Raw genomic sequence first — 17,411 nt, forward strand, 5'->3', positions numbered from 1 at the left:
ATTGATTGATTGAATGATTTGAATGATTGAACTCATACGGTTTGATTCGGTGAGGTAGTTGGTTACAAAGTAGTCGAGTTCACGCTTTGACAGCTTGCCTTGGAGGAACTTCTTGATGTAGTCCCAATATAGATCGATCTTATCACTCAATGCTGTACTTAGTTGTTTCTTCAATGGCATTAGATCTATACGATCCATTGATTGACCACCTATTGGTGGAGGATATGATGAATCCCTATTTCTATCTTTATCCTTATCCTTATCTTTATCTTTATCTTTATCCTTCTCTCTATCTCTATCTCTTTCTTTACCCTTGTGATGGGTATCATTATTTGACTTTCCCATCTCTCTCCTATATCAGTTGATATTAATGATGTTGTTGTCGATGTCGATGTTGATGTTGACGTTGAAGTTGATGTTGATGTCGGACTCTTTCCCTCACTTCTCTTTAGTTGTTCAACAAACAGAAGAATAACTTCAAAAGTTGTGTGAATTTGTGTTTTTTTTAGCGCGAAGTCATTGAGGTGGATTCCATGGAATTAATGGATAAATGAATGAAGTGTGGAAGGTTGGATACTTTAATGACACATAGAGAGATATACAATAGAGCTCAACTCTGCTTTCACTCTTTATCAATAACATCACAATCAATTAATTAATTAATAATTAGTTGATCGAATCGGCAAAGTTCATTCTGGATGATTGAAAGAGGAGGAGGGGGATAATGTTAGTAACCTATCCAGGAAGTTATAATATATATGAAGGTAATAGCATACGGCATCTCATCGATTTGAGTGGAATAGAATTGTTCGATATCTCTCAATATTCTAATGTCACTACTCTTGACAAAGTTGATTGCCACTCCCTTGCGACCAAAACGACCTGATCTTCCAATCCTGTGAATATAGTTCTCACGATCATTTGGCAAGTCATAATTGATTACCAATGAAACCTGCTGGACATCAATGCCTCTTGCCAAGATATCTGTTGTAATGAGCACACGACTTTGATTGATTGATTGATTGTGATTGGATTTGGTTAGTTAAAGTGATCAATCGATTGATATGATGTGTACACATACTTTTCGCCTGATCTGAATGACTTGAGAATCTCCTCACGTTCCTTCTGTTCCATGTTACCATGCATTGAGGCAACTGTGAAGTTGGCTTCACGCATCTTCTCGGTGAGAGCATCGACCTTTGTTTTGGTGTTGCAGAATATGACGGCTTGAGTGATGGTGAGCGAGTCGTAGATGTCGCACAGTGTTCCAAACTTCCACTCCTCCTTCTCCACAGACACAAAGAACTGCTTGATGCCCTCGAGCGTCAGCTCATCACGCTTCAAAAGGATCTTGACGGGGTCGGTCATGAACTTGTCTGTCATTGTGACGACGTCCTGTGTGAGTGTGGCCGACACCAGCACGATCTGTGTGGCTGGCGGCAGATATCTGTAGACGTCGTTGATCTGTTGCTGGAAGCCCATGCCGAGCATCTCGTCGGCCTCGTCGAGAATCATCATCTTGATGTGTCTAGTCTGTAGCGCCTTTCTCGAGATAAGGTCGATCACACGGCCTGGTGTGCCACTGACAATGTGTACGCCAGCCTCCAGACGACGAAGGTCCTCGGCGATGGTCTTTTGTCCAATGAATGAGTGCACCTGCACGCTCATGAAGCCGCCAAGCGCCATCAGCACCTTTTGAATCTGCTGTGCCAGCTCACGTGTTGGCGAGAGGATGAGCACCTGAGGCGACTTGATGCTGGGATCGACTGATTGCAATGCGCCAATGGAGAACGTCGCTGTCTTGCCCGTGCCACTCTGTGCCTGAGCTATTGTGTCGTGTCCTTTAATGATGGGGAGAATCGCACGCTGTTGAATGGCCGATGGCTTCTCGAAACCAAAGCCATATATGCCTCTGAGTAGGTCGTCTTTAAGATGCATCGATTCAAATGTCGGGCACACCTCAATCTTTTGCTTTGCCTGTGTCTCATACTCTGCTGGGCCACCAGCAGCTGAGCTATCGCCCTTCTTTCCTCCTGCTGGGGCTCTTCCGCCCTCCTCCTTTCTAGTATCCTTTCTATTTCCTGATGCTAAAGTATCCATGTCATATGTTAGCTAATCAATCATTATTATGTTTCAAATGATTGAATGAACAAATGAATGAAGGATATATGAATACTTGTACTCACCTCTATATATAGACATGGTTAATGTAATGTATATTGAATGTGTGTGTATATATATAAATATGTAATGTAATAACTGAATGAATATTAATATCAGTTTGAACTTGTTGTTGAATGATTGAAAGTTGACAATGTGCATTGTCAAACCGAGCTGGTCAAGCGTGTTTCACGTGGACTCTTTTTAAATTTAATTTGAACTTCCAATCAAATCTGGTGGGTTGTTTAATAAATAATAATTATTGAGGCTGGATGAATCGTTGGAAGATATTGCAATTATCTTTCTCTATCAGTTGCTTTAGATTCTCGGTCGGTATGATGCCACCTTCAAGATACTTGGATAAAATTATCGAGTGGTCACTTATGTTGTTAAGTCTAATGTTGATGTGGAAATTGTTGGTTTGGAGATTGATGGTCTGTAAGCTGCTAGGTAATGACTCCATTGGATTTGGTATAAAGAAGTTTATCCTAAAGCTACTGTCACATATCAGGACGAGTTTAAACAGATGGGGGATAGTCCCTGATTCAATCATCTGATAGAACTCGGCACCGATGCGAAGAGTGTGCAGTAGCCTAGGCAGACATCCAAAGAAGATGGGCAGGTTGTATTTACGTCCAAACTCGACAGTGCCGACTGACGATGGGATGCTGCCTCGTTTCAATGGTTTGTTGAATCGGTAGCCAAATGTGACGTTCGAGAGGTTTGGTGGCAGATGTCCCATCCGTATCGGTTGATTAAAGGCATCGCCAAAGATGAGAGTTGTAAGAGATGGAGGTAGGATTTTGGGCTTTAGGATCTGATTGAATTGATAACCAAACTCTATATGAGTCACATGGGAGGGGATGACATTGAGCCCAAGAGGTTTGTTGTATGAATATCCAAAATTAATGTTGGTCACTGATTCTGGAATCACATCCGGAGGGATATTTGTATTAAAATCGTTTCCAAATATCAGTTTGGTAATGTTTGTAGGGATTGAACCTGGTACAATCAAATGATTAAAGTCATTACTAAAACACATCACATTGCTATATATTATTGTGGCTAAGATAGTCTTGTTAGTCAATACTATAATAAGAATATGTAACACATTTGATTCCTACCTTTATCTTTATCGTCATTATCTGTCAATGTTATGTTGTTGAATGTTTTATCGAGTGAATCTGGTGACGACGATAGGAATGAATGTTGAAGTTCATTGTAGAATGAGTTTAAGCAGAATGGGAATGTCGATCGTTTATAGGATGCAAGGGATATGTCGCCCAAGATGAAGTGCAAGTACTTTGACCTATCTACAAACAATCTCTTTGAGGACAATACCAAGTTGATCCTGTCAATGTTGTCCGGTAGGAGCGAAACTATTTCTCTAATCAATATATGAGGTAGTTGTTCAACTGGGAACATAATCAACAAACATTATATTTATAGAATTGTATGTGTATAAATTATAACTCTTTATGTGAATATATGTATATATATGTATGAATGAATAATGAATGAATGAGCCTACCAACTTGAATGAATGAAAGTAAGAGCGCAATAAGGATTGTTCCTTTTAAGGAGTTGTGTGTGTAGCATACCAATAACCACACTCTACACAATCGATCCTACACCACCCCCTAACTCACTCATCATCCCACTATTCTCTCATGATCTCTATCTCTGTCTTAAGACAATCATTATTAAAAACATATAAAGACGAACAGATTGATTTGAATGAATGTGACATTTAGTCCTTTTATGGAGATGATGTGGATCTGTTGTTCCTCTTACGCATGTCGGCCATTGTATCGAGGGAGAACAGGTTCATGTACTTTTGATTGAGCGAGCCAGCTGCTTTGGACAGGCGATCGATTCGACGGGCATTGTTATTATTATTATGGTTATTGTTATTGTTATTGTTGTATCGGCTATTTCTTAGAAGACTTGTTGTATCTCCCCTTCTTAGTCTTGAAGCAGAGGCATTGTTTGAAGAGGGGTCATCAACCTCGCGAAGTATATTAAATGACCGGATATCAACTGCCTTTTCCATAATGTATAATTAGATTGATTGATTGATAGAGAAAGATAGATATTGAGAATGAAGATGTTATATATGAAATGGATGAATAGATAGATAATGGACTGTTAATGGAAGAGAGTTATGGTGAATGAATGTCATGTGTCACTAACCCATACACTCATCATGATATAGCATAGTATAGTATGACAATGAGTGATATACGACCCACATCCCCGATGATCATGATATATATCAACCACTTCCAACTCATTGCATATGGTAGTAGAGCAATGAATGTTGTATTTAGTGTTTGAAGTTAGTAGACCGCAATGAATCAACTTCACAACCCCATCATACTTGATGTCCCACTGATATGAAGTGATGAGTCAGTCTTACCAACACAAACTCATTCACACACTACCACATACTCCTACAATAATCATACACATACACACTCACACTATGTGTGTTGATTGATTATGACACCTGACGACTTTACAACTTTACCTATTCAATTTGTGATCTCATATAGGTGTGATTGATAACTACAGCCCATTCTGACCAAGTACGTTGTAGCAATGTCCAGGTGGTAGCATGTCCGATCGTTTGATCATTGATCTACAGTTCTGAGTTCTCCACTTGGTGTCCCAACGATATTGACAAATCAATAATGAGTTTATTGAGGACGATCATCCATGCTACCAGGTACTATCCAGTAGCATAAACCAAATATGATGGATGATCCAATCACTCCTTCTCAATCTGATGATCAACGTTTGGCCAACACAGTTGTTGAATGAAAGGCCAAATAGTCTTTGAGTGCCTTTGATGGCTCATTGACACGTGCATGTGGTAGCAGTGTTAAATAGTCGAGTGCCAGGTTTTCCGAGTTATCGCGTGCAGTCACATCCTTGGCCAGATAGCTCGCATTCTTGGTGAGTACCAGTGTGTGAGGAACACCTTTACGGTCAATATCCGAGCTCAAGCCATATCCGTGGATCTGTGACAGAATGTGATTCCTATCCTTCTCCTTGACCTTGAACCTCGCAGTCAGGTCTTGCGAACTGAGATACTTGGCCAGCACCTTACAGTGTTCGCATGCGCATCTCAGTGTACATCTTCGCTCATTGCCCGTGGGGTAGGGCAATGATGATGCCTCCAGGCACTTCCTGGATGCCTTGTCCCAGAGGTGGCAGTAGTACTTTGAGGTCTGGCCATATTGTTTGAACAACTGTTGCACCAACTCGTACAACATGTTTGGTTCGATGTCTGCCAACACATTGATATAGCTCTCAATCTTTGACTGATGGGGATGCACCAGGTCCCAGAGCGACACCATGAACTTCACCGATGACCCGAGGTTTCTTGAGTGAATGGCGCCAACGACTCCACTCACCATCCTTTGGAGTAGATGGTGCCAGTGTTGGCTGTGTGCTATCCACTCTGGATGTGCAGTGTTTATCCTTTCAAACACGGGGATGTGTTCGTAAAGGTCATTCATTGTTATGACTCGGTCAGAGTGGCTAATGAGTGACAGGTACACCGCCTTGATAAAGTCCAGTGACATGTAGCTTGGAAGAGTGCCAGGTGTCTCCAGATCCTTGAGCATCGATTCAATGTACGCCAGTCTCGAGTCCAATGATGATCCAGTGATATTGTTGTTGTTGGTCATCATAGTAATGTACTGTCTCTGATCAAACACGGCAAGCTTTGAGATTAACTGCAAGCGGTCCTTGGCAAACACTGGATATTCGTTGAATAGTGTGTCCAGGTCCCTCTGGAGCTGCACAAAGTATTCATATCGCTCTCGACTACCATGCCAACGGGAATAGTATGTCCTGGCATTTCCCTCGACCGTGGGCTGATGATCCGAGTCCAACCTGTCGCACAGTGTGTGGCCGAGCTCAGGGATGAGCGACGCAATGTACTTGGGCTTGGTGAGCAAGCAGAGTGTATGCAGGAACTCTGAGCCACTGTACAGCTCAGCTCGTTGGACGACCAATTTGATGAGTTCGCGTGCCAGGTCCTCCTTGACCGATGTGTCAAACAGTAGCTTCTTGAACTGCTCCGTGTGGACCTCTGCCAAGAACTCGTTCACTGTTGCCTCCATCGCCTCCTTGAACAACTCTGGAAGGTATTGTTTGTTCTTGATCGACGACAGGTGTGCCAGTACCTCGCTAAAATGATCAGAGCTGAGGTCATCATAGTTGGGCACACTTGAGAACACTTGATGAAGCAGGTCCCTGGTCGCCTTGGGGTCCTTGTTGATGCCACCGATCTTCTCAAGTTCAACCTTGAGATGGGCTAATGCCTTCTCCATTGAGGTGACCACTGCGAACCTTCCAGCTTCCTGGACGTCCCAGATCACAATGACTGCATGTCGATAGAATCTCTCGAATGTTCCACCCTCGTTGCCTGTGGCTTCTTCCTGCTCCTCTTGATATGGCTTGATTTTGTTGAATGCACCTTGTGGCATGATCTCCACATTCTCTTGTACATCCATCTTCTCAGCAATCGATGTACCATCAACAATGTCCTTGATATGGGTCAGCTCGAACGTTGTGTCCCACTCTCCATAGTCTCCCTTCCTAATTGCGTGATTGATGGTTAATACTTGATTGATTGATTGAAAGAATGAATGGATGACCTTACTCGTCAATGTGAATGAAACCAAGTCCAAGCATGATATTGGCCTTCTCTGCAATGGATAGCAAGACACGAGCCATTACAGCATCCTTGCCCTTGAGTGACTCCAATGTGAAGTTGGCCATTGAGTATACATGCTCGAGTGCGTGTACTACCTTGGTTGGCTTGATCCCAGCCGAAACATCTTGATCATCACGTGCTGAGTAAAGGTCGTAATCATCGTCATTGCCATCAATGTCGTGGTCATAATCATCGCTGTCTGTTTCTTGCTCGCCATTATAATAGGCTGGGTTATATACGTATCTTGACTTCCCAAATCCGTCTGTTACCCAGTGACCTTCCTCAACTGGGTACTTTGTTCTCTTTAAACTTGTCAAATGCTTTATGGGAATTCGTGCCGCTGCACTCTTCCTCGCCGTCTGCTTGGGTCGTGGGATCGTGCCAGACTTCGAGGTAGAGGCCGAAGTGGTGGTCTGTGTTGCCGACAGAGGTCGCTTGACCAACAATGATGCCGCCGATGTCTTGGCGGGCGCAGGGGCAACAGCAGGTGCCTTGGGGAGATCATTGCGATCAAACACTTTGTCAATCGCCTGGACAAGTTGTTTGGTGTCAATAGTGTGATTGATGTGGTTGCCACCAGATCGCAATAGGTTGTAGACCAGACACACTCTGTTGCCATCGGTGACGGGCTTGACCTCGTGTCGACAGTCGGCGTAGAATGCCGTCCACTTGAGCTCGGACATGCTGTCATTCTCCAATGATACGACGGCCTCTTGATCGGCGTGGGTGATCACGAGGTCGCCACCCTTGTGGCTGCAGGGCAGCGAGACAACGAGCGTGCCAAACATCTTGTCGGCCTTCTCTGAGTCTCGATGGGGCAGGAAGAAGCCACCCTTGTCATAGACGAGCAGCTTGTAGAGCTCGGCCGTGACGGTCTCCTGGCCAAGACCCATGATCTCCTTGATGACGTCGACCATCTTGGCAAAGAAGGTGTCAAAGTGTGTGCCGGTGATGCTGATGTCTTGATGCTGGATCTGCCAGACACGTCGCACCTTGAGGTCGGTGATGGTTTCGGTGCCCTTGCCATAGGGTGCGCGGGTGGCTCGCTCAATCACACGTTGTATCTGCTCGGGTGTGACGGGGAAGGACAATGAACCTGCGTCCTTTATCGTTATGCGAGGCATTGGGATGTACTCTTCGCCCTTGCACCAATACATTGCTGTACTATTGCATTGACGAAGGGCATCCTCCAATGGCTTCAAACTCTTATTATAAGTTATATGATCTACCATTGTATGTTTTTGAAAGTGAAGTGGACTTGTGATCAAGTTCACACATGTTTTTCAAATAAAACGAATAAAGTGGAATCATTCCAGTTCAGTGGGGGGGAACATATGATTGAGTGAGATTCAACATGTTGGAACAAGAATGAATAGTCATTAATCGTTGGTATTGGAATTGTTCCAGTGATTGATCACTCAATGAATAAATCAATCAATCGTTTATTTCTTGTGCATCAGTAGGATTAACTGTCTCCAACATTCTGATGCCTCTTGTTCTGATAATGTTCGACATTTAGGACATTGGAATATCCATGGGTTCATGGTGATGTGGCCATAAGTGATGGTACGCCCATTCTCATTCTCTGCCATTTTCTCACGACAATGTTGTCGTGGACAGTATATAGTTCGTTCATTGTTGGCCCTGATCATTTCCTGTCGATGATGTTCTTCTCGATCGGCCAGTCTCTGTGCCTCCATTTGTCTCTCGCGCTCTTCCTTCTCTCTGACCAATGCCTCCAATCTTTGTTGTTCCAGTCTCATGCGTGCCTCCTCTTCCTCTCGCAGCCTGACCTCATTCTCCCATCTGATTGTCTCCTGTCGTTGATCTTCCAGTCGCTCCTCCACTGTCTTCCAACTATCGACGCGGTGCATCAGTTGATCGAGATTGGGATTGTAGGATGAATGAAKGAACCTCTGTCTGATGTGATTGAGTATGATCACCCTTGATTGTGCCCTKGCMGCGCCGCYCGGGTCTATTTTGTATGTACGATTATCTACATGTGCAACAGGGCATTGGTGATAGGGCGCAAAGTGTTCAATGTCATTCAGGGCCACAATGTCGGCGTCACAAGCTGAAGGATCATCAAAGTCTTCAAACTTTGTCCGAACGATCAATATGTGATTGATGATCGCTTGATCGGCGAACAGAGTGTCCTTGAGCATGTCTAATGCGTCGCGCTCCACTTTGCCAAAGCACGACTCGTATACAAAGATAAAGACGTTGATGCCTCCATTGAAATCGAGWATGGCGGCAGCAGTCTTCTTGATCAACTCTTTAGGGTCGATTCCAGTGTCACCAAAGCCAATAGTATCCATTAGAAAGAGTTCAAGYTCATCAACATTATAGTTCTTTCCAAGTTGATGATTCGTCGTTGTACTCTTTGATAGGTTGCCCTCCTCGTAATCGTCTGTGCCACTGAGAACATTGCATAAAGTTGACTTTCCACCTTTAGTCTTGCCAAATAAAAATATATTTACTCTTATATTATTATTATTATTATTCATTTATTATTATTGCATTAGATAGATGTTATATTATTTGTATGATTTGAATGAATGAATGTCCTTGATGGCTTCGTTTGTTTTTTGATCAAAAAACTAAGTCGATCCAATCAATCGAGGAAAATGAGTGATATGGATACTTATACTCGTTTATTATTATCTACATTCTATATTATCTTTATCACTACTATAAATTTTAAAAAAGTGATGAGTCGAGATACTATAGGAGCTAGGTTCGGTTGTACAGTTATGTTTTGAGGCAGGGAACCAAAGCACTGAGATCCCATATTCCGATGGAGCAAAGTATCATATCCATAACAAATCCACTTTTCAACTATGTTATCTCTTATGGACCAGTGAATATCTTGTGTCTTGTCGAACCTTGTCCCTCAGACACACGTCATAAATATTTGCAGCATGTCACACATTATTGGTCGAAAATATGGTTGATTGGTTGAGGTGCCAGATCAAACCTAAATCTTCAACATTTTGTAAATCATTCAATAACCTCTGTGCGATACCAAGACGATATTCATCATGTCGTCGTCTATCAACTGACCTATTTATAGAAATTGAACATATTTCGAACCGGTTGATGCATCTGTGTACATGATGACACCACTCATGAATTCATTGATGTGTACATGAATATCGTCTTGGTATCTCACAAAAAGAGCCGGTTTGATGAATGGGTATAATAAAAGGCCTCGGAGATACACAAAGGAGGAGCGACCATCAATTTAAAATAAATACAAAGTAAATCTTTATGATGATGTTAGTTAGACACAACGAGTAATGACGTCTGATCACTAACTTGGACAAGTTTGAATATAAGTAGCCACCAACTTGCCAGTTGAATAACTTATTAGAAACATAGATTAATAGTTAAACTAAACATGTACAAGCTTATCCTTTCTCTCATCGTCCTCTCTTGTGTCTACACTGCTGTTGCCAACGCCTCATGTGCCACCATGGGATGCACATTCGAAGCCCCCAAATGCTACGGAGCGGCCGGCACCCAGCCACAATGCTACCCAATGGGACTGTGCACTCAGATGCCCTGTCTACCAGGCAAGGAATGCATTAACGTTAATGGCCTGGACCAATGCCTCAGGACCACCCACTGCCCAAGCTGCCCATCCGACTCTGTCTGCTACTTCTTCTCTAACACTCCTCTCCCAGCATGCTACAAGCTCTTTGGCAACTGCGGTCCAATGGGGTGCCCTTCTGGCCAGGTCTGCATCAAGAACCCCATAGTAGGTTCAAGCTGCGTCGTCCCCCTCTAACTCGATTGAAAGTGGCTGAACATCACCCAACACAAAGATCTTGATCGATGGGTTAAAAATGGAAATTCCATCAATAAATAGTCATTATCAACTCCAACACATAATGTGGACATCGACCTGTTTAACGACTACGAGCAACAGTCAACATCATTCGACATACTCATCGTCAATGGTCAACTCAACCTCGAGACCAACAATAATCAATTCACATATGGCTTGAACGATCAAGTAACTCTATCTGTAGATACAACAACAACAACAAAACAAACATCATCAATCTACCAACGCACATCCATTGTCATCACAGATACAGATCAGACGATCAATGGCATCAAGACATTCACAGACCCAACACACCTATCATCAATCACCAGTGAAGTCTATGCAACAGGTCTATTCAGGATAGGCGACAGCCCATACCAGGTGTCCAAGATCACCCTCATCAATCAATCACCCCGCCAACGAGGATGCCGCATCAGCGGTAGCTTCCGCACCTCAGCTGGACACGTCAATCGAGCAACAGCTGTCTGAGAGGAAGAGGATGTCCAAGCAGTGTGGACTCTCCCGACCAATCCGCCACCCTCACCGGCTGTACCAATACGCTCATTGGACAGCAGGCCACCAGTCCCATCGAGGAACAGTGGCGAGCAACAGGCTCCAGTCTCGGTCACCACCACATTCTACGCCGGCATCCCCCTGCGGCGGCCTCGTCGACACCTGAGAACAAGAAGTCATTTCTCAACACACTGAAGAGGATTGGAAGAACAAGAACAAGCATCAGACAATGACAGGAGGATGAGGTGGCGATGACGTCGCCGCCGCAGACACATCGATCAAGTCGTCTCCAGATGTCCAGCATCAACAACACCAACTCCATCCTCAACCTCCACGCCACCATCATCACGAAATCAGTGCCAGCAACTGATCAAACGACGCCAGACCAAACAGGTAGCTCCACAATACATACATCCATGAATGGTACCAATACAACAAATAACACCATCATTGTATCGATTGATCAAGAACTTCATTGCGTGGAAGCCACAGTTGTCACTATTAGCAGCCTGGTCATCTCTCCTCACCTTCATCTTCAAATAGTAATCCTATCAATCAACACCTTGACTCTCTTCATAAAGTCATCACTTGGATCATCTCTACACTCTTGTGAGACATGCTCAAGGACACTCTGTTCGCCGATCAAGCGATCATCAATCACATATTGATCGTTCGAACAAAGATTAGTTTGAAGACAATGAGTAACGATCATGGATACTTAAATCATTATAATAATATTTATTAATATTAATATTATTCATAGGAAGTAAAGAAAAAAAAATATATATATTTGTTTTTATTATTCATTTTAATTAATTAATTGGTGTAGTTTGATATTAGTGTCAGATTTGTTAGGCATTGTGATAATCTAATTGCTGGCTTTCCATATGTAACGTATGGATGTTGAATGCCACACAATTACTCCCATTACACAGTCACTGATACTCTTTAGATTGATAGGAGTGCCGTTGTTCAAACCTTTAACACACTTGGCCATCAGTTTGAGACGAGATAGACTGTAGTTGTAGACGTCTTCCTCGTTGTCCAAAATTGAGAACACATTTAAGTTGCCCTTCTCATTCAACTCCTTCTTCCAAGAGTTCATGTCGTTCCAAAGAGCGGTGAATGTTGCCATGTGAGTTAACAAGTCAGAGAACAGGTGACTGTGCTTGCTGGCGTAGACCCACTCCTTCATCTGTGGTGCGGTAAACCCAGGGATGCAGATGGTGCCACTGCCACCCCATGAAGTACGGGCGCGATAGTAGACATCAGAGTTGATCTTGGACATCTTGGATAGGCTCACCTCAAAGAGCGAATTGTAAAGATACTCGAGTAGGTAGGTGCGGTGGTATTCAAAGGTCTCTTCATCGCTGTGGCGGTGTATCTCACTTAGCAACCTGTAGTTGACCCGTTGGAACGCAGTCAACTCCGGTCTCTCCTCGTAGGTATTGTCCTCGATTGCCTTGATCATGAACTGGTACATGTCGTAGTGGTCGTCGATAATGAACAAGAATATCATGTTGGCAAACACAGTGATGATTTGAGGTTGAGCCAAGGAACTGAGATCCCATATTCCAATTGAGCAATGTATCATATCCAGAATAAATCCACTGTTCATAAGCTCCATCTCTTCTGGATCAGTGAATGTCTTGTCGAACCATTCCAGGCAAATGTCATAATATTGGCTGTGACATTGTTGGTCGAAAATACGGTTGATTGATTCTGGAGTCCAGAGCATGCCAAAATCTTCAACATTTTGTAAATCATTCAATAATCTCCGGGCGAGACCAAGACGATATTCATCAAGTCTAAGGAATTGGTTCAATCTCTTGTCCTTGTATTCTGTTTTGAGATAATCATTGTAGCGTTGTTCAAACAGAGTTGCCATGTTGTCCGATTTAAATTGTGTAGTTGATGGTTCATTAACGATTTCAGTTTCCGAGGAAGTTGAATGAATAGCCTCAGCAACTTTCTGGATTAATTGTTTGGTATATACCATTGTTATAAAAATAATTATAAATTATTTAATGACCTTATGAATGATAAATTTTTTATTTTAAAATAATTATTCCTTTCAAACGAATTTAAATTCTATCCCTATACCTGATACCTCAGGTCATCCCAATCTTCATTTATTATTACAGATTCATTATGTTTCTGGTACATTCCAATACAACAGCAATGACAATAATGGTATTTTCACAACTAAAATAATAAAGATACTAGTACAATACAAGTACTCTCAACACGTTTCTATTATAGTATGGAGTAACACTTTAAAACCTAAAAGGGAATATTCCCTAAAATAGTGGAACTGTACCCCTCCCAATATCTACACGATATGTATCTGGTGAGTTAATGACGATAACCCACCAAACACATTCACGATTTAAACGTTGTGTCACAGCACTCCACTTGATTTACGATATAACTTTGTAATATATATGTCTACCCGTTGATGTTCACAACAGAATACATTGAGATGGCACCTATTCAATAATATTCAAGAGAGAGATTAAACGTAATAATTTGTGTAAATTAGCTGGAAGATAAATATCTTCACAAATATATATATATATATTAATTATTATAAATTAAAACAAACAAAAAAAATATTTAAATGAATTTAATAATTATTTCAATCTAATAAAAATTTAATAGTTTACCTATTTTTGGAAGTGTCTTTAGATTCTGGATGGGCGATGTCTATACTGTAGTTGTCAGCGACCCCAAGATCATCCAAGAGATCATGATAAAGGAGTTTGACAACTTTACCAATCACCCTATGTCACCATCTTTCAAGGTATTGAGTCGAAACTAAATTGATTTGGCTTTGGGCCGTGATGAACAATGGTATCATATTAGAAAGTTGGTGTCCAACGCCTTTACAAAAACCAAGTTGCGATCTGTCAGCACTGTTATGGAAGAACAGATCGATAACTTAATTCGAAGGATGAATCAATTTGAGAAGAACAATCAACCAGTAAGTCTAAATCAATTCCTGGAATCATTCATTTCATTCTCTAACATTCAATAAATGAATCAATTAATCAATCAAATATAGTTCTACCCAACGAATCATTTGAAGAAGTTTACTCTCAATGTTATATTTAGTATAATGTTCTCTGATGAGATACCATTTGAGGAGGAGGAGAATGAGGGGAGAATGGTTCGGTTGTGTCAGCCAATGAATATCATCATGAAGACCGCTGGATCAGCGAACTTGGGTGACTGCATCAATTTCTTGAGACCACTTCATACACTCTATTTCAAACTCTTCAGTTCAGAGATTGATAAAGTATTCCAAATTGCCCAAGAGATCTACAACGAACATTTGGAAACCCTTGATGAGCATAAGTATGTTTGATCATTACATATTTAACATTTCTTCTCGGTCTAGCTCACTAACAAATCACCAACAATGAATCTCAGCCCAAGGGACTTGTTGGACCACTTGATCATTGACTCAAAGGGACAGGACAAGGATTCAGTCGCCATGGTTGGTAATGACTTTATTGTTGCTGGGAGTGAGACCAATGCTTCAACATTGGAGTTGTTGTTGATGTTTTTGATCAACTATCCAAAATCCAGGAGAAGATGGCCGGTGAACTAGAGAGTGTTGTTGGTCTGGGCAACCGAGCTACTGTGGCCCATCGTTCCAAATGTCCCTACACTAATGCTGTGATCAAGGAGGTGATGAGGATAATGCCAGTGCTCCCACTTGGCGTACCTCGTCAAGCAAAGGAGTCAATTATTATTGCCGACAAGTACTACATTCCCAAGGGTGCCATGGTGATGATTAACCAGCGTGCACTCCATCACAACTCTGATCATTGGACCAACCCTGATGAATTCAGACCTGAGAGATTCCTGGTTGAGGACGTAAACCACAATGATTACTTGCAATCATTCAGTTGTGGTCCTCGGAATTGTGTTGGACAGATACTTGCCCTCGATGAGATGTTCGTAGGCTGTGCCAACATTGTAAACAGATTCAAAGTGAACTCTATCGATGGCCAACCTGTCAATGATGAGGAGTTGTTCGGACTGGTGATAACTCCAAACCAGTTCCAAGTCTGTCACAATGCCAGATCCTAATCTGTTCAAGTCAATTTGTAATTAATAAACTCATTTCTTTCCTTATAGAAGGTACGGTTGATGTTGTTGTGCTTGTGACGCATTGATACCTACAGTTCAATCAATGTACATTTGATGATGTTAGTTTAGTCGATGTAGGACTCACTCAAGTTGAGTTATCATGTTGATCATATACCTACTAGGGCAATGTTGATAAACTTGTTTATGAGGTCAATCCTTTCGGATGGCTGACCCGTGACTACCTTGGTGGATGCCCATAGTTGTTCAATCAATCAATCTTAGACCTTCTTCTGATCCAGATTCTTGAAGACGGCGCGGAGAAAAGGGTTGCCACCTAGGTCCGCAATCTCCTTGACGATCTTATCTTGCAGCTGATCCACATGAGCCTTGGTCGACTCCAAAGCGACACTGCTCTTGATATATTTACCGAGGTTTCTCTTGATATCCTCCAATTGTCTCTCGCGCTCTTCCTTCTCTCTGACCAATGCCTCCAATCTTTGTTGTTCCAGTCTCATGTTTGCTTCTTCCTCTCGCAGTCTGACTTCCATCTCCAATCTGAGTGTCTCCTGTCGTTGATCTTCCAGTCGCTCCTCCACTGTCTTCCAACTATCGACGCGGTGCATCAGTTGATCGAGATTGGGATTGTAGGATGAATGAAGGAACCTCTGTCTGATGTGATTGAGTATGATCACCCTGGACTGTGCCCTGGCCGCGCCGCTCGGGTCTATTTTGTAAGTTCGATTATCTACATGTTCAACAGGGCATTGATGATAGGGCGCAAAGTGTTCAATGTCATTCAGGTCCGCAATGTCGGCATCACAAGCTGAAGGATCATCAAAGTCTTCAAACTTTGTCCGAACGATCAATATGTGATTGAGTATCGCTTGATCGGCGAACAGAGTATCCTTGAGCATGTCTAATGCGTCACGCTCCACTTTGCCAAAGCACGACTCGTATACAAAGATAAAGACGTTGATGCCTCCATTGAAATCGAGAATGGCGGCAGCAGTCTTCTTGATCAACTCTTTAGGGTCGATTCCAGTGTCACCAAAGCCAATAGTATCCATTAGAAAGAGTTCAAGCTCATCAACATTATAGTTCTTTCCAAGTTGATGATTCGTCGTTGTACTCTTTGATAGGTTGCCCTCCTCGTAATCGTCTGTGCCACTGAGAACATTGCATAAAGTTGACTTTCCACCTTTAGTCTTGCCAATAAAAATATACTCTTATATTATTATTATTATTATTATTCATTTATTATTATTACATTAGTATGTTATATTATTTGTATGATTTGAATGAATGTCCTTGTTGGCTTCGTTTTTTTTTGATCAAAAAACTAAAGACGATCCAATCAATCGAGGAAAATGAGTGGATACTTATACTCGTTTATTATAAAATTAATTATTATCTACATTCTATATTAACGTTAATGGCCTGGACCAATGCCTCAGGACCACCCACTGCCCAAGCTGCCCATCCGACTCTGTCTGCTACTTCTTCTCTAACACTCCTCTCCCAGCATGCTACAAGCTCTTTGGCAACTGCGGTCCAATGGGGTGCCCTTCTGGCCAGGTCTGCATCAAGAACCCCATAGTAGGTTCAAGCTGCGTCGTCCCCCTCTAACTCGATTGACATCACCCAACACAAAGATCTTGACAAGATGGATTAAAAATGGAAATTCCATCAATAAATAGTCTTTATCAACTTGATTGCTGCTAAGGTTAGCTTGGGTTCTGCAGGGTTCAACGGGTGTTGTGGGTGGATTCTTCAAATATTTGTTTTGGAATCCAAGGTCCGACCCGTGATGACCCTTTGCAACCTCCAACATAGTAATAGCGACCAATTAATACATATATATGATGGGACAACAACCTCAGACAAGAGGTGAGACATTGTTTAGGGATCAACAGTACTTCCAGAAACAGATCGAGATTAAGACCAATCAGATGTTGGACAACTATCACTCAATCATAAAGATAGCAAAGGTCAATGAGAATGCACAGAACTCATCAGAGATATACGAAATGGAGACTCGTACAACTAATATAGTATGTTGATCAATTTCATCTTGAACAA

At 42.2% G+C, this 17,411-nt stretch overlaps 8 protein-coding genes across 8 annotated transcripts; 2 read left to right on the plus strand and 6 right to left on the minus strand.

Annotated features, from left to right (window-relative positions):
• Positions 1-38: 38 nt before the first annotated feature.
• SAMD00019534_123090 (hypothetical protein) lies at positions 39-345 on the minus strand (the record flags this gene model as incomplete). The annotated part of the gene is made up of 1 exon (XM_012892525.1): positions 39-345. A coding segment is annotated over one exon (307 nt), but the record flags the coding sequence as incomplete, so codon positions are not given.
• Positions 346-669: 324 nt separating this feature from the next.
• SAMD00019534_123110 (hypothetical protein) lies at positions 670-2,202 on the minus strand (the record flags this gene model as incomplete). Its single annotated transcript, XM_012892526.1, has 4 exons — positions 670-694; positions 777-1,004; positions 1,082-2,087; positions 2,187-2,202. Coding segments are annotated over 4 exons (1,275 nt in total), but the record flags the coding sequence as incomplete, so codon positions are not given.
• Positions 2,203-2,419: 217 nt separating this feature from the next.
• SAMD00019534_123120 (hypothetical protein) lies at positions 2,420-2,902 on the minus strand (the record flags this gene model as incomplete). Its single annotated transcript, XM_012892527.1, has 1 exon — positions 2,420-2,902. One exon carries the CDS (start codon positions 2,900-2,902, stop codon positions 2,420-2,422), a length of 483 nt encoding a protein of 160 aa, XP_012747981.1.
• Positions 2,903-4,952: 2,050 nt separating this feature from the next.
• SAMD00019534_123130 (hypothetical protein) lies at positions 4,953-8,046 on the minus strand (the record flags this gene model as incomplete). The annotated part of the gene is made up of 2 exons (XM_012892528.1): positions 4,953-6,771; positions 6,836-8,046. 2 exons carry the CDS (start codon positions 8,044-8,046, stop codon positions 4,953-4,955), a joined length of 3,030 nt encoding a protein of 1,009 aa, XP_012747982.1.
• Positions 8,047-10,289: 2,243 nt separating this feature from the next.
• Positions 10,290-11,210, plus strand: SAMD00019534_123140 (hypothetical protein; the record flags this gene model as incomplete). The annotated part of the gene is made up of 2 exons (XM_012892529.1): positions 10,290-10,649; positions 10,761-11,210. 2 exons carry the CDS (start codon positions 10,290-10,292, stop codon positions 11,208-11,210), a joined length of 810 nt encoding a protein of 269 aa, XP_012747983.1.
• Positions 11,211-12,085: 875 nt separating this feature from the next.
• On the minus strand, positions 12,086-12,828 carry SAMD00019534_123150 (hypothetical protein; the record flags this gene model as incomplete). The annotated part of the gene is made up of 2 exons (XM_012892530.1): positions 12,086-12,113; positions 12,224-12,828. 2 exons carry the CDS (start codon positions 12,826-12,828, stop codon positions 12,086-12,088), a joined length of 633 nt encoding a protein of 210 aa, XP_012747984.1.
• A 1,227-nt stretch (positions 12,829-14,055) lies between these two features.
• Positions 14,056-14,847, plus strand: SAMD00019534_123160 (hypothetical protein; the record flags this gene model as incomplete). The annotated part of the gene is made up of 2 exons (XM_012892531.1): positions 14,056-14,217; positions 14,665-14,847. Coding segments are annotated over 2 exons (345 nt in total), but the record flags the coding sequence as incomplete, so codon positions are not given.
• A 763-nt stretch (positions 14,848-15,610) lies between these two features.
• SAMD00019534_123170 (hypothetical protein) lies at positions 15,611-16,399 on the minus strand (the record flags this gene model as incomplete). Its single annotated transcript, XM_012892532.1, has 1 exon — positions 15,611-16,399. One exon carries the CDS (start codon positions 16,397-16,399, stop codon positions 15,611-15,613), a length of 789 nt encoding a protein of 262 aa, XP_012747986.1.
• Between the last annotated feature and the right edge of the window lie 1,012 nt (positions 16,400-17,411).

The sequence above is a fragment of the Acytostelium subglobosum genome (assembly GCF_000787575.1).
Source record: "Acytostelium subglobosum LB1 DNA, scaffold: scaffold40, whole genome shotgun sequence".
Classification (NCBI taxonomy): domain Eukaryota; phylum Evosea; class Eumycetozoa; order Acytosteliales; family Acytosteliaceae; genus Acytostelium; species Acytostelium subglobosum.